The sequence below is a fragment of the Salmo salar genome, chromosome 20, assembly GCF_965601325.2.
Source record: "Salmo salar chromosome 20, fSalSal1, whole genome shotgun sequence".
Classification (NCBI taxonomy): domain Eukaryota; kingdom Metazoa; phylum Chordata; class Actinopteri; order Salmoniformes; family Salmonidae; genus Salmo; species Salmo salar.
The window spans coordinates 7,784,845-7,798,808 of NC_138310.1; the positions used below are offsets into that span (position 1 = coordinate 7,784,845).

At 45.7% G+C, this 13,964-nt stretch overlaps 1 protein-coding gene across 1 annotated transcript in view; it reads right to left on the minus strand.

Moving 5' to 3' along the window:
- Positions 1-13,964, minus strand: part of adgrv1 (adhesion G protein-coupled receptor V1) — a 197,173-nt gene that overhangs the window by 74,200 nt on the left and 109,009 nt on the right. The window contains exons 82-83 of the mRNA XM_014160914.3: positions 12,197-12,357; positions 11,762-11,862 (exon numbers count right to left, since the gene is read on the minus strand). Of these exons, the coding sequence (XP_014016389.3) occupies positions 11,762-11,862; positions 12,197-12,357 (262 nt within the window). The remainder of the gene's footprint in view (positions 1-11,761; positions 11,863-12,196; positions 12,358-13,964) is intronic.

Consider the following 13,964-nt stretch of genomic DNA (forward strand, 5'->3'; position numbering starts at 1 on the left):
GAAGTCATTTTTTAGATTACAATGTCAATGTACACTGAGTGTACAAAATATTAGGAACACTTTCCTAATATTGAGTTGCACCCCATCTTGCCCTCAGAACAGCCTCAATTTGTCGGGGCATGGACTCTACAAAGTGTTGAAAGCATTCCACAGGGATGCTGGCCCATGTTGACTCCGATGCTTCCGACAGTTGTGTCCAGTTGGCTGGATGTCCTTTGGGTGGTGGACCATTCTTGAAAGACACGGGAAACTGTTGAGTGTGAAAAACCCACCGGCATTGCATTTCTTGACACACAAACCGGTGCGCCTGGCACCTACTACCATACCCAGTTCAAAGGCACTTAAATATTTTGTCTTGCCCGTTCACGCTCTGAATGGTACACATACACAATGCAGGTTACAATTCTCTCAAGGCTTCACCTGGATTCACCTGCTCAGTCTATGTCATGGAAAAAGCAGGTGTTCCTCATTTTTTGTACACTCTGTGTATTTCAATCAATCAAATATTTTTATAAAGCCCTTTTTACATCAGTAGATGTCACAAAGTTCTTATACAGAAACCCAGCCTAAAACCCCAAACATCAAGCAATGCAGATGTAGAAGCTTGGTGGCTAGGAAAAACTCCCTAGAAAGGCGGGAACCTAGAGAGGAACCAGGCTCTGAGGGGTGGCCAGTCCTCTTCTGGCTGTGCCGAGTGTGGTTGAATGCGAGACAATGTGTCGCGCCCTGATCTGTTTCACTAATCTTTGTGATTGTCTCCACCCACCTCCAGGTGTCACCTGTATTCCTCATTAGTCCCTGGGTACTTATTCCTGTGTTCCCTGTTTGTCTGTTGCCAGTTCGTCTTGTTTTGTCAAGTCAACCAGACTGTTACTCCGTGCGCCTGCTTTTCCTTTTCTCTGTTTTTGCTAGTCCTCCTGGTTTTGAACCTTGCCTGCCTTGACTCTGAACCTGCCTGTCTGACCATACTGCCTGCCCTGACCTCGAGCCTGCCTGCCACCCTGTACCTCCTGGACTCTGACTTTGTTATGATCTTTTGCCTGTCCACGACCATTCTCTTGCCTACCCCTTGGATTATTATAAATATCAAAGACTGAAATCATCTGCCTCCCGTGTCTGCATCTGGGTCTCACCCTGTGCCCTTATACAATGATTCAATGTATGTATAGCAGATAAGGGTACCCATTGGGAAGACCAGTAAACAGTTGAACTAAAACTTGTTCAACTCCAAAAAATGCAAGTTTTTTTTCTGTCAATGATGACATTTGGCTTCTGATTGGTATGAAGCCAAATCCAATCTGGCTTCCCTTGACACTTTTTTGGGGTGCGCCAGGAGCATTCACAGCTGAGCTCACTCAGTTTAACTCAAGGCTGATTTAAAAATATCCAAATTACCAAGGGAGGCCAAACCCCCCCCCGGCCTTTCCTTGCGTTCAACGCTATGGGCGACAACATTGTCAAACTGTTTTTGACCAGACAGAATCCGATAGATTGGATAAACATACTCTGACAGAGGGGCATTGTTTCGTTTGCTTGCATGCTTTCTCCGGTGAGATATATTCAGCCTCTTGCGAATTGAAGGAAATTTATGAAACACAGAGAAACATTATTTTGTGTATGTTTTTCTTCTTTTCTTGGTACATTTTCTAGTGAAGCCTGGTTTCCCCTGGCATCCATGAATACACGCCACTGCTAGCACCTATGGTGGAAGTAGAACTAGACCAGCCGAGGTATAGTTTGTGGCAGGGAGAATACAGTTTTGTACAAGAATGAAGGGCACTAAGGATTGAGATGTTCTTTTCACCTCGTCTCTTCCTCTGTTACTTCTTATTCTTGTGTGTCTAATGTTTGGAAATGTTTTGCAATACAGAGAAGTTGTTTGTAGTTGCCCAACTCAGAACGCATATGATCTTTCAAGATTTTGGGTGCCTTAGTTATGAAGGGTGCACAGTTTAAACTACGGGATGTTCCTCTATGCATAATAGGGTATTAGACCTGGGGGGGAGGTCCCTCAGTGATAAGAAGTGTACAGCGTTATCAGGTTTGGGTAGTAGGTAGGGGTGTGCAGTTCGTATAGAGCAGGGATGTTCAATTCCAGGCCTGGAGGGCTGAAACACTTCTGTTTTTTGTTTCTACCTGGTTGTTAATTGCACTCACCTGGTTTCCCAGGTCTGAATAAGTCCCTGATTAGGAGAGGATGAAAACCAGAAGTGTTTTGTCCCTCCAAGACCAACATTGAATAGAGCTAGGGAGGGTTGCTGCAATTGGCTCAGGATGAAAACTGAGTTCATCAGCAGCGGTGTCATTTCCCTTTTCTAATGTGCTCAGCGCTGTGGGTGGGTGGGTGGCTGGGAACTGAGGAGAGGTTCAGGATGGGTCCATAACTCTAGGGCACTGATGGCCCTGCTCAGCTCAGCAGAGACAGCACAGACTGACTGATGGAGAGAGCAGAGCCAACCAGGGCCATCCGTCCTCCCAGTCACCCCCTGACGACACCAGAGAGAGAGAGATGGAGGGGGGAGGAGCTGAAGAGTGATACAAAAAAATAATGAGTAAGACAGGAGATTGAATTGGAAAAGGCTTCATTTACATCTTTTCACACTCATGGTGGTGCAGTCAGTCCACGTGCCCGCAGAACTGAGTCAGATGCGGGAGAAAGGTCAGGCTGGCCTCCTGCCTCTGTTTGCAAAGCTTTTTCTGGAAAGAGGGGGAAAGTTCAAGGCCACCTGTGCATCTGTTTTTGGGATCACAATCAGTAGGCAAGCCCCCCTCGTTGGTAAAAAAAATAAACCTGAGAATGACCTCGTCTGCTGGGGCAAAGGGGCATAGTCTAAAACGGGGGGGGGGGGGGGGGGGGTTGGAAACACACTCATAATGACAAATCAGACCCTGCCCTGTTTCTTCATCTCAAGAGACAGAGAGGAGAGAGAGAGATGTAATGGAGAAGAGGTATTGCTGATGGGGGTAGGAAAGGAGTATGTTGAGTATGAGAGAAAGAGATGGATAAAGAGAGGAGGAGACAGTAACCTTCCGGTGGGGCGTAATGTGACCCCCTCTAGGGGCCCTCCTCATCTCCACCCTATCCCCTCCTGTCCTGCTGGCTGAGGCCTTGGTTACATTACACCATGGCATGGCGTCATTAGGCTAGGATTAGCAGAAAGGTGAAGAGCCTCCCACTGAATAGTATGGAGTAGCACTGAGCACACTACCATCATTTCATGTCTACTATCAAGTGGGACCAACTCAAAATAAAATATAATTTTCCAGGCATTGTTTTCAAGGAGAAAATCTGTCAAGGTCCTACTGAAAACCCATGGCACTCAGATCAGAAAGGGACTTTTTTGGGGGAATCGAGGAGTGGAGTGAGTGCCAGCATTTCTTCCTCTCCCGACTTTCTCACACCCCACACCCTCCAGACTGGCCTCTGATAATAACACAGGCCTTGTGAGGAGGCTTTCTGATGTCAGCCACACGTCACACTTCTTATTGATTTACTGTGAACTGCCTAACGAGAAGCAGACCCTATGTGTCACTGCTATGAGCACAATGTTTTCCTTAAGTTGTTCTAACAAAGTAAACAGGGTCAGGCCCTGCGGTTAAGCAACTACCTTTTCCGGCCTGAGTGCGGAGAGTGATGATATCTCAAATCCCTTAGTTCTGAGCTTCCCCATTTTTTCCTGTGGGCAGCAGAGGCGAGCGGAGCGGAGTGCAAACTCCTGGACCCTGTCCCAGAACGACAGGATATCCTGTATTACTCACAACTACAGTCACCTAAACACCTCCTGACCGTTGGGATAAACATCAGAGTGTGTGAGAACAGAGAGCAAGATATTTGCAGAAAGTCACAGTGGAAGACAGAAATGTTTGTTTTACTATCCTTGTGGGGATCAAACAATTGATTCCGATTCAAAATCCTATTTTTCCCAACCCCAAACCGTAACCTTAACGCCAAAGCCCAAATCCTAACAATAACCCTGTACCTAAAATACACTTTTTCCTTGTGGAGACTGGCAAAATTTCCCCACTTGTCCGAATTTTCCTTGTTTTACTATCCTTGTGAGGACTTCTGGTACCCACAAGGATAGCAAAACCAAAAACACTCACACACAGGGGCCAGGTTGACAGGCCCTGAGATAAAGAACATGCCAACAATGCCACATATATAATACTCCCTAAGACCCACCATCCCCACTCACACAATAGTGATGTCTCCGACCTGTCAGCAAGGGACTATGGAAATAGGCCTGTCCCATACATACATAAATAACACACCACATATCACTGCTGAGGAACACAATCCACCATAGTTATTATCTGTTACGTCAGTTATGATAACATCAGGTTAAAAAAAAAGACACGTTTGATTCTGTGGGTCAGAAGGTGAACTTCGATGCATATCCGATTATGTAACGCGTGCCTCTACTAATGGAACCAGCGAGAAGAATTCCAGTAACAACACTTCTACATACAAATCCCATTAGTTTGGGACCGATAAGAATTTGAATTTCGTCAGAGGGAGAGAGAGAAAGGTTGTACGTTTCACATGCTCTGAGTCGGACCAGAACGCAACAGGGCTGATATGCTAGCCTCGGGGGGAATAAATGAAAAACTGTGAGTCGTCAATTCACCACAGAGAGGAGTTATGTAAGCTAGTGGCCCTAACTGCTCAACTGTCTGGATAAACATGCACATATAAACCAAGATGGAGACCTCTGAAGTGTTCTGTTTTTTTTCAGGTGTAAGACAAAACAGCTATTTAAGACACGAGAGAACCATATGAATTTGATGACAAACTGCCAGCGGTTAGGAGAGGTTAAAAGGAAATACAAAACAAAGTGATGTTACTGGAAAAACGCTGACGTGAATGTTTGGGAGGAAGTGTGTTTGTGTCGGTAGGTGACTTATGAGTTGGACGTCACATTTTGGTTGATTGTATGTTTGTGTTTAGTCACATTTGAACGGTTGCTCATGAAGTATGCTTTTGTTTGGACAAATACGTTTCTGCATGTGAATCAGTGTCTGTGTATCAAATCAAAGTTTATTGGTCGCGTACACAGATTTGCAGATGTTAGCACAGGTGCAGCGAAATGCTTGTGTTAGCTCCAACAGTGCAGTAACACCTAGCAAAAAAACACTATACGCAATCCAGAAAAATAAAGAAATTAAGAAATATCAAAATGAGCAATGTCAAAGACAGGATTATAAATATTTATACAGTGCATTCGGAAAGCATTTAGACCCCTTGATGGTTTCCACATTTTGTTACATCACAGCCTTATTTTAGAATTGATTAAAATAGTCCCCCCATCAATCCACACACAATACCCCATAATAACAAAGCAAAAAATATATTTTTTTTTAATTTAGCAAATGTATTAAAAAAAATTAAACTGAAATACCACATTTACCTAAGTATTCAGACCCTTTACTCAGTACTTTGTAGAAGCACCTTAGGCAGCGATCACAGCCTCGAGTTTTGTTGGGTATGACGCTACAAGCTTGGCACACCTGTATATGTGGAGTTTCTCCCATTCTTCTCCGCAGATCCTCTCAAGCTATGTCAGGTTGGATGGGGAGCGTCGCTGCACAGCTATTTTCAGGTCTCTCTAGAGATGTTTGATCGGGTTCAAGTCAAGGATATTTAGAGACTTGTCCTGAAGCCACTCCTGCATTGTCTTGGCTGTGTGCTTAGGGTCGTTGTCCTGTTGGAAGGTGAACCTTTGCCCCAGTACTCTAAGGTCCTGGGTTCTCTGGAGCAGGTTTTCATCAAGGATCTCTCTGCACTTTGCTCCGTTCATCTTTCCCTTGATCCTAACTAGTCTCCCATTCCCTGCCGCTGAAAAACATCCCCACAGCATGATGCTGCCACCAACATGCTTCACCGAGGGGATGGTGCCAGGTTTCCTCCAGAAGTGACGCTTGGCATTCAAAACAAAAAGTTCAATCTTGGTTTCATCAGACCAGAGAATCTTGTTTCTCATGGTCTGATAGTCCTTTAAGTGCCTTTTGGCAAATTCCAAGCGGGCTGTCATGTGCCTTTTACTGAGGAGTGGCTTTCGTCTGGCCACTCTACCATAAAAGGCCTGATTGGTGGAGTGCTGCAGAGATGGTTGGTCTTCTGGAAGGTTCTCCCATCCCCACAAAGGAGCTCTGGAGCTCCGTCAGAGTGACCATTGGGTTCTTGCTCACCTCCCTGACTAAGGCCCTTCTTCCCCGATTGCTCAGTTTGGCCGGGCCACCAGCTCTAGGAAGAGTCTTGGTGGTTCTAAACTTCTTCCATTTCAGAATGATGGAGGCCACTGTGTTCTTTGGGACCTTCAATGCTGCAGAAATGTGCCGTGACACTATCTGAGCTCTACGGACAATTCCTTCAACCTCATGGCTTGGTTTTTGCTCTGACATGCACTGTCAACTGTGGGACCTTGGCCCCGACAATCATGTCCAATCAATTTAATTTAACACAGGTGGACTCCAATCAAGTTGTAGAAACATCTCAAGGATGATCAATGGAAACAGGATGAACTTGAGCTCAATTTTCGAGTCTCATTGTAAAGGTTATGAATACTTATATAAATAAGGTATTTCTGTTCTATAAGTTTAATACATTTGCAAACATTGCTAAAAACCTGTTTTCGCTTTGTCATTATGGGGTACTGTGTGTAGACTGATTTTTTTTATTCATTTAATCCCTTTTTTCCAAAATGTGGAAAAAGGGAAGGCGTATGAATACTTTCCGAATGCACTGTATATACAGTACCAGACAAAAGTTTGGACACACCCACTCATTCAAGGGTTTTTCTTTATTTTACAATTTTTTACATTGTAGAATAATGGTGAAGACATCAAAACTATGAAATAATACATATGGAATCATGTAGTAATGCACAAAATGTTTTTAAAAAAGAGTGTGCAAAGCTGTCATCAAAGCAAAGGGCAACTACTTTGAAGAATCTCAAATATATTTTGATTTGTTTAACACTTTCATGTATATATCAAATTGTGCGTAAAGACAGTATGGACTATTTGAATAGAAAAAGTTTGTACAGCAGTAGTAATATAGGATGAGCCATGACTAGAATACAGTATATTGTATACATACAAAGTGGGTAAAACAGTATGTAAACATTATTAAAGTGACCACTGTTCAATTAGTATTTACATAGGGCAGCAGTCTCTAAGGGTAGAGTACTGGGTGGTAGCAGGCTATCTCTCGGTCCCAGCTTGGATGCAGATGTATATGGTAGCGGGGTGAGCAGGCCATGGATCGGGTGGCTGAGGTCCTTGATGATCTTCTTGGCCTTCCTGTGACACCGGGTGCTGTAGATTTCCTGGAGGGCAAGCAGTGTGCCACTGGTGATGCATTGGGCTGACCGCACCATCCTCTGTTGAGCCCTGCAGTTGTGGACGGTGCAATTGCCGTACCAGGCTGTGATACAGCCTGACTGGATGCTCTCAATGGTGTATCTGTAGAGGTTTGTGAGGGTCTTAGGGACCAAGCCAAATTTCTTTAGCCTCCAGTGTGGTTGCATGCCCGTAGCTCACACACATACTGACAGGATGACACACACACACACACACACACACACACACACACACACACACACACACACACACACACACCACACACACACACACACACACACACACACACACACACACACACACACACACACACACACACACACACACAAAGCTCCAGCGCTGCCCTTACTCCTGAAAGTCGTTTATGGCGGCCCCTCTCTGATTGCCCAGGGCAAATGTGCGTTATTGCCGCTCGTATGAAGAGCCCTAACGTGGTTGACACACACGCGGCCAGGTGAGCTGCAGCACCGGGTACATTTCCACTCCACACAATCTTCTGTTGTCTTGCTGCGGGGAGGGCTTGTCAGAGTGTGGCGTTGCGTGTCTGCCACCACCCGGGCGGACAGAGCACCAGTGAATCACAGAGACAGGCCAGGTCACCTCTCTCTCCCTGGAGGTGGCTGAGTAGACAGATCACTCCTCACCCTCAGGGGGGGTCCGATGTCCACACCACTGACTGTCCTCTCTCTGCACCTTAATGAACAGCCTCCCCACGTCCCCCAGGTCAGTTGGTTGGTGGTTGGTGCACCCCGGTTGACCCCCATCCTGAGCCAACCAGAGTGTACCAGACCTGATATATGGCCAAAAGGAACACATGGGTCAATGCGACTCCACCATATTACTTAATATGCCTACTTTGCTACGGTGCGCAGCCTGGGACAATAAACTGTTAATCCTTGAACACTGAATATTAAATCAAATCAATCTAACATATCCCTCCAGATCAGTTGGTTAAGGGCATGGCTACATTCTCTTTTTTACTATGCAAGTGTTTTTTTATGGCGCTATACTACAGAACACAGTTCATGCTGTTCTAGCTTATCTTTTTTTCATTTCTGTAAAGTGTGTTGCGACTTTAAATTGTGATTTGATCGCTACAAAATTCCCAGAGCTCGGCTGTTAAGGTGTAAAAAAAAAGACGGATATCGAACTGATAACGGCAGCAGGAGAAAGCTGATGGTTCCTGATGAGAATGATGTCACCATCAGAGATAACCTTGTTCTCTCCTCATCCCAATGCCATTGTGTCGGGAAATGAGATTTCGGATTCGAAAAATTGGCCTCGCTGAATTGGAGGCCGTGGGCTCAACAATCCCCCACAAAAAGAGGATTGATATGCTCCAGCTAAACCCTCTCATCTGTTTGACTGATAGAACACCGTCAGATGTCATCTCCTAGGTATGTCATCATGACCCAAATGCAAAACACCCCAAAGAATGACCACAAAGCAGACAGAGAGAGAAAGAGGGAGAGAGCGAAAAAGAGAGCGAGAGACTTTAGGTCAAAAAGTACTTGTGCCTCAGCAGGAAAGGCATTATCTAGACTTACTCCCAGACTCACAACTCTAAATGAAAGCCATGCAAATCGGCCTCCAGAAGAGACTGCACACATCTTAGAGGGGGGTGACAATGAAAGAGGGGGGGGGGGGGGGGAGAGAAAACGAGAAAGGGGGGTGAGATATTGAAAGAGAGAGGGTAAGGGGGCGGGAGAATAAAAAGGTGGAGGAATGTGCTTGCCAATGCTGGAGGAGTGAGAATCAATCATGGAGGCACTTTTAATTTCCCTGGCGCAGAGGGTTGTGTCAGTGAGTAATTACACAGAGGGAGATACTCCTCTGGCTCGGCCTGATACCACAGACTGGAGCATCAGCTGGCACCTCAGACCCCGTAAAGAGGATGAACCCTCAACCCTGGCCCCTGAGCCTAGCCATCTGCCAGCCGCATAGGATATGTACAGAATGTATGTATACATGTAGGTACAGTACCAGCCAAACGTTTGGACACACCTACTCATTCAAGGGTTTTTCTTTATTTTTACAATTTTCTACATTGTAGAATAATAGTGAAGACATCAAAACTATGAAATAACAAATATGGAGTCACGTACTGTACTAACCAAAAAAGTGTGAAACAAATTAGTGAGGTCGGGCAATGATGTTGAGCGATTAGGCCTGGTTTGCAGTCGGCGTTCCAATTCATCCCAAAGACGTTCGATGGGTTTGAGGTCAGGGCTCTGTGCATGCCAGTCAAGTTCTCCCACACCAATCTTGACAAACTATTTCTTATTTCTCCTCCACCAAACTTTACAGTTGACAGTATGCATTGGGGCAGGTAGCGTTTTCCTGGCATCCTTCAAACCCAGATTCGTCGGTCGGACTGCCAGATATGAATCACGCTTCACAACTCCAGAGAACGCGTTCCCATTGCTCCAGCCGATGCTTGGCATTGCGCATGGTGACCTTAGGCTTGTGTGTGGCTGCTCAGCCATGGAAACCCACTTCATGAAGCTCCCGACGAACAGTTATTGCACTGACGTTGCTTCCAGAGTCAGTTTGGAACTCGGTAGTGAGTGTTGTACTGGAGGACAAGCGATTTTCACGAGCTACGCGCTTCAGCACTCGGCGGTCCCATTCTGTGAGCTTGTGTGGCCTACCACTTTGCGGCTGAGCCATTGTTGCTCCTAGACGTTTCCACAATAACAGCACTTACAGTTGACCATGGCAGCTCTAGTAGGGCAGACATTTGACAAACTGACTTGTTGGAAAGGTGGCCTCCTATGATGGTGCCACATTGAAAGTCACTGAGTTCTTCAGTAAAGCCATTCTACTGCCAACGTTTGTCTATGGAGATTGCATGGCTGTTTGCTCGATTTTATACACCTGTCAGCAACAGGTGTAGCTGAAATAGCTGAATCCACTCATTTGAAGGGGTGTCCACATACGTTTATATATTATATATATATATATATATATATATATATATATATATATATATATATATATATATATATATATATATATATATATATATATATATATGTATGTGTATGTGACGGAAATGTACACAGTGGAGCAACCGCTTGACCTGATTTAGGAGTTTCAATCCCATTTCAAATCAAATGTTGCTCCATAAAGGTGGCTAAACAGAACTGTGGTGCTGAGTGTAAACCCCTCGATGAACCCTTCAACTGTGTCACCACACAGTGTCAAAGAAACTCTAGGTCAAACTCAGGGGACTGCTAGTTATGGGAAGATGGACGTCCCATTGACCTGTCTTTTTTCTGTTTTCACACCTTAGGAAAACAATTCTGCTCAGCAATTTACCAGTGGGAAACCCCGGACTTAGCCTTCTTTTGGTTGCTTGAGACATTAACATTTTGACTTTGTTTATATGGGTTTGCAAGTACAATGAATTGAAGTGAAATTGAAGAATATGTGTACAGTTACCCACAAAAAAGATAGAAGCCCAGACCATGGACACAATCAAGTAGACCTTCAGCTATGACGGGCACACAACCTACCAAGCCTTCAACTAGAACTTGACCATAAAGACTGAACAGCTCAACAGGACACACACATCCCCTACACCTACCTACCTACCTACCTACCTACCTACCTACCTACCTACCTCCCCCCCCCCCCCCCCCCCCCCACCCACCCACCCACCCCACCCACCCACCCACCCACCCGGGTCTCAACGTACAGTACAGTATCTGAAAAAGACAGAACGGAATTTTCCATCCCAAACCTTTTAGGTTCAGGGGCTCCACTTAGCAATAAAATCAGTGTGCCCGGGGTATTTAGCCCCATGGATAGACAGGTTTAGTAGGGGCTCTGTGTTTTTCTGTTAGGCACTGGGGATCAGTGGAAAATTCCCACTCCCACTCACAGGTCCGAAGGAGCTGAGACACTCCTCCGTGGTAGCCCCCCACCGGCCACATTTCTCCTTCACCGCTCTAACGGTTAACGGCAGCCATGGTTTTTATGGAAAGGGCGCTGGAGGATTGTTTTGTTGTCAGGGCTAACGGCTTAGCCCGCAAGGTTGTGGCAGCCCTGTGCACAATTCTGCAGCACCTGTTGATGTATGTGTGTGTGTGTGTGTGTGTTTGAGTAGAGGGGGCTGCTGACCTATAGAGCAAGGCAAATTGATCTGCATAGAGATGAATGGTTCTATAACCGTTTTCAAAAGGTTCCTCATCTGTCTAAATCTACCCACACTGTCAAAACGTGCTAATCAGCTCACTTACACCCAGACAGAGAAGAACAACATTTTTTATGTTTGCGCCACTCAAAAGCCTTATGGCTAGAATGAATGCACGGGAACATCATTGTGGATGGAGGAAGACGTGTCTATGTTTTGTGGATATTCAGCGAGGGGACAATACGGGGGTGGTCCTCGTACCTGGGTACCAAGGCAGCCCATCATCATGTGGGTGAGCAATTTGGCAGCAAACATGGGGAAGCGGGAACACAGCAGGTGGGATACGATGGCCAAGCCGAAACCTGAGGATCAGACAATAAGATATTCTGTATCATTCCATATTGAACATAAAAACCCACATGTTTTAAACTGGATTAAAAATACTTACAATGTAAGACATATAAAACAGGGTGGGAGGTAACGGAGGACAGAAAGAGGCAGAGAGAGAGAGAGAGAGAATATGGAGAATGGAGACATGAAAGGCAAGAGAGAGATATATATAGGGAATGGGGAGAGAGAGATATAAGGAAGATATGGAGAAAGGAAGAGAGAAAGAAAGAGTGATATAAAGAAAAGGTTGGACTGAAAGAACTAAACTGGATGTATACCTAAAGAGACCCTCCGTCTATACGGTACCTGAGATACAGATGAAGCCTGAGGCGTAGAAGGCCTCGTTGTAGGAGGCCGAGGCGGCCATCTCGGCATGGGCCGTGTACACAGACAGGTGGGAGCAGGCACACTCCACATAGTTCCCACTGTCCTCCACTACCCTGCAGAACTGCCCGTCTGACAGCCAGCTACAGGAAAGGGAGAAGGAGAGGGACAGGGGAGGCATAATACAGTCAGTAGCCAGCCTTATGCAGGAAGTTCATATGAAGTTATGAAATTCTGATTGAAACATCCAGCTGTGTAGTGTCTCTGTTTCTTTAAGTGCTCCGATGTGCCAACTCTCAGATGCGTTAACGGATTCAGAATATTTCAAAGGGTGACAAGTATGACAAGACAGAAGGAGAGAATTCATATTTGTTCCAGTTTAAAATTAAGCTGAGCTAATTTACTTTCTGAGTGACAGGCATGGGGGATTCTTAGATTACTTGACAACTCAAGGAAATGAATCTAAGAAACACTGTGACAGTCCTAGTGATTAAATGACTGTGAAGTCTATGATGGGCTTTATTAGACCTGTCATTAGTGCAGCGAGGCGAGGTTGAACTTGAACAGGCCTCTCTCTCTCTCTCTCTCTCTCTCTCTCTCTCTCTCTCTCTCTCTCTCTCTCTCTCTCTCTCTCTCTCTCTCTCTCTCTCTCTCTCTCTCTCTCTCTCTCTCTCTCTCCTCTCTCTCTCTCTCTCTCTCTCTCTCTCTCTCTCTCTCTCTCTCTCTCTCTCTCTCTCTCTCTCTCTCTCTCTCTCTCTCTCTCTCTCTCTCTCTCTCTCTCTCTCTCTCTCTCTCTCTCTCTCTCTCTCTCTCTCTCCTCTCTCTCTCTCTCTCTCTCTCTCTCTCTCTCTCTCTCTCTCCTCAAGCTGACGTTATCAACGCTGTCATCTGGTTGGTTATCTGGTAGACGGATCTTTGAGACAGCTGCTCCATGGAACAAACCAAACCGGAGAAATCTGCGTCCTGTTACAGGCTGTTTAGCCAAGAGTCCCACGCCGGGCCTCCTCTGGAATGTCTTTTCAAACACACTTCTGATGGGCGGGAATGTTCGGGAACTCGGAGCAGAACAAACTGAACTCTTGCAGACATCACAGATGAGGCTGGGACAACCCAGAGAGAGAGGGGGAGGCCAATTCATCCATGGCCGGAAAGAGGTCCTGGCTGGACAGGGCCTGACCCCTGACCTCTCTGCTGGAGGCTGACCCTTACGTGTGAGGTTCACACCTTCAGAGCAGAGCTGAGCAGGAGGAGGACCCTTTCACTCACCTATATGGTTGTGTCCAAAAGAGTCATTTCAGTCACACACCACATTATTATATGGGTTCAAGTTAAGGATAGCGACAGAAACTAAGAGAAATATCCGTTTTGGGGGATTCATAAAAAAATGAATAATATGTGATCATGAAGGCTCTGTTTGTTGTGGTAGAGCTGTAGGCTCAGCCGTAACTATGTGCTCTCTGTCACCTCTGGGTCTGCCTGGCAAATGGCCCAGGAACACACAAAGGACAATGATTTAAGAGCCAGTACGCCCCCCCTCTTTGAGGGGCCAAATCTCTCTCTATAGTATCCATAGGACTGACTATTGAAATGTGTGTTAGTGACGCTATTGCATCCATGTTTGGTATGTATCTGAAACGTGTCCCCTGAGGAGAACTCTGACGACACTGTATGTCTTATTTGCATTGGTCTTAACTCATCCCCCACACAAGCCTTCAGATGCTGTGACATCCTTTGGAGATTGGGCCTGGGT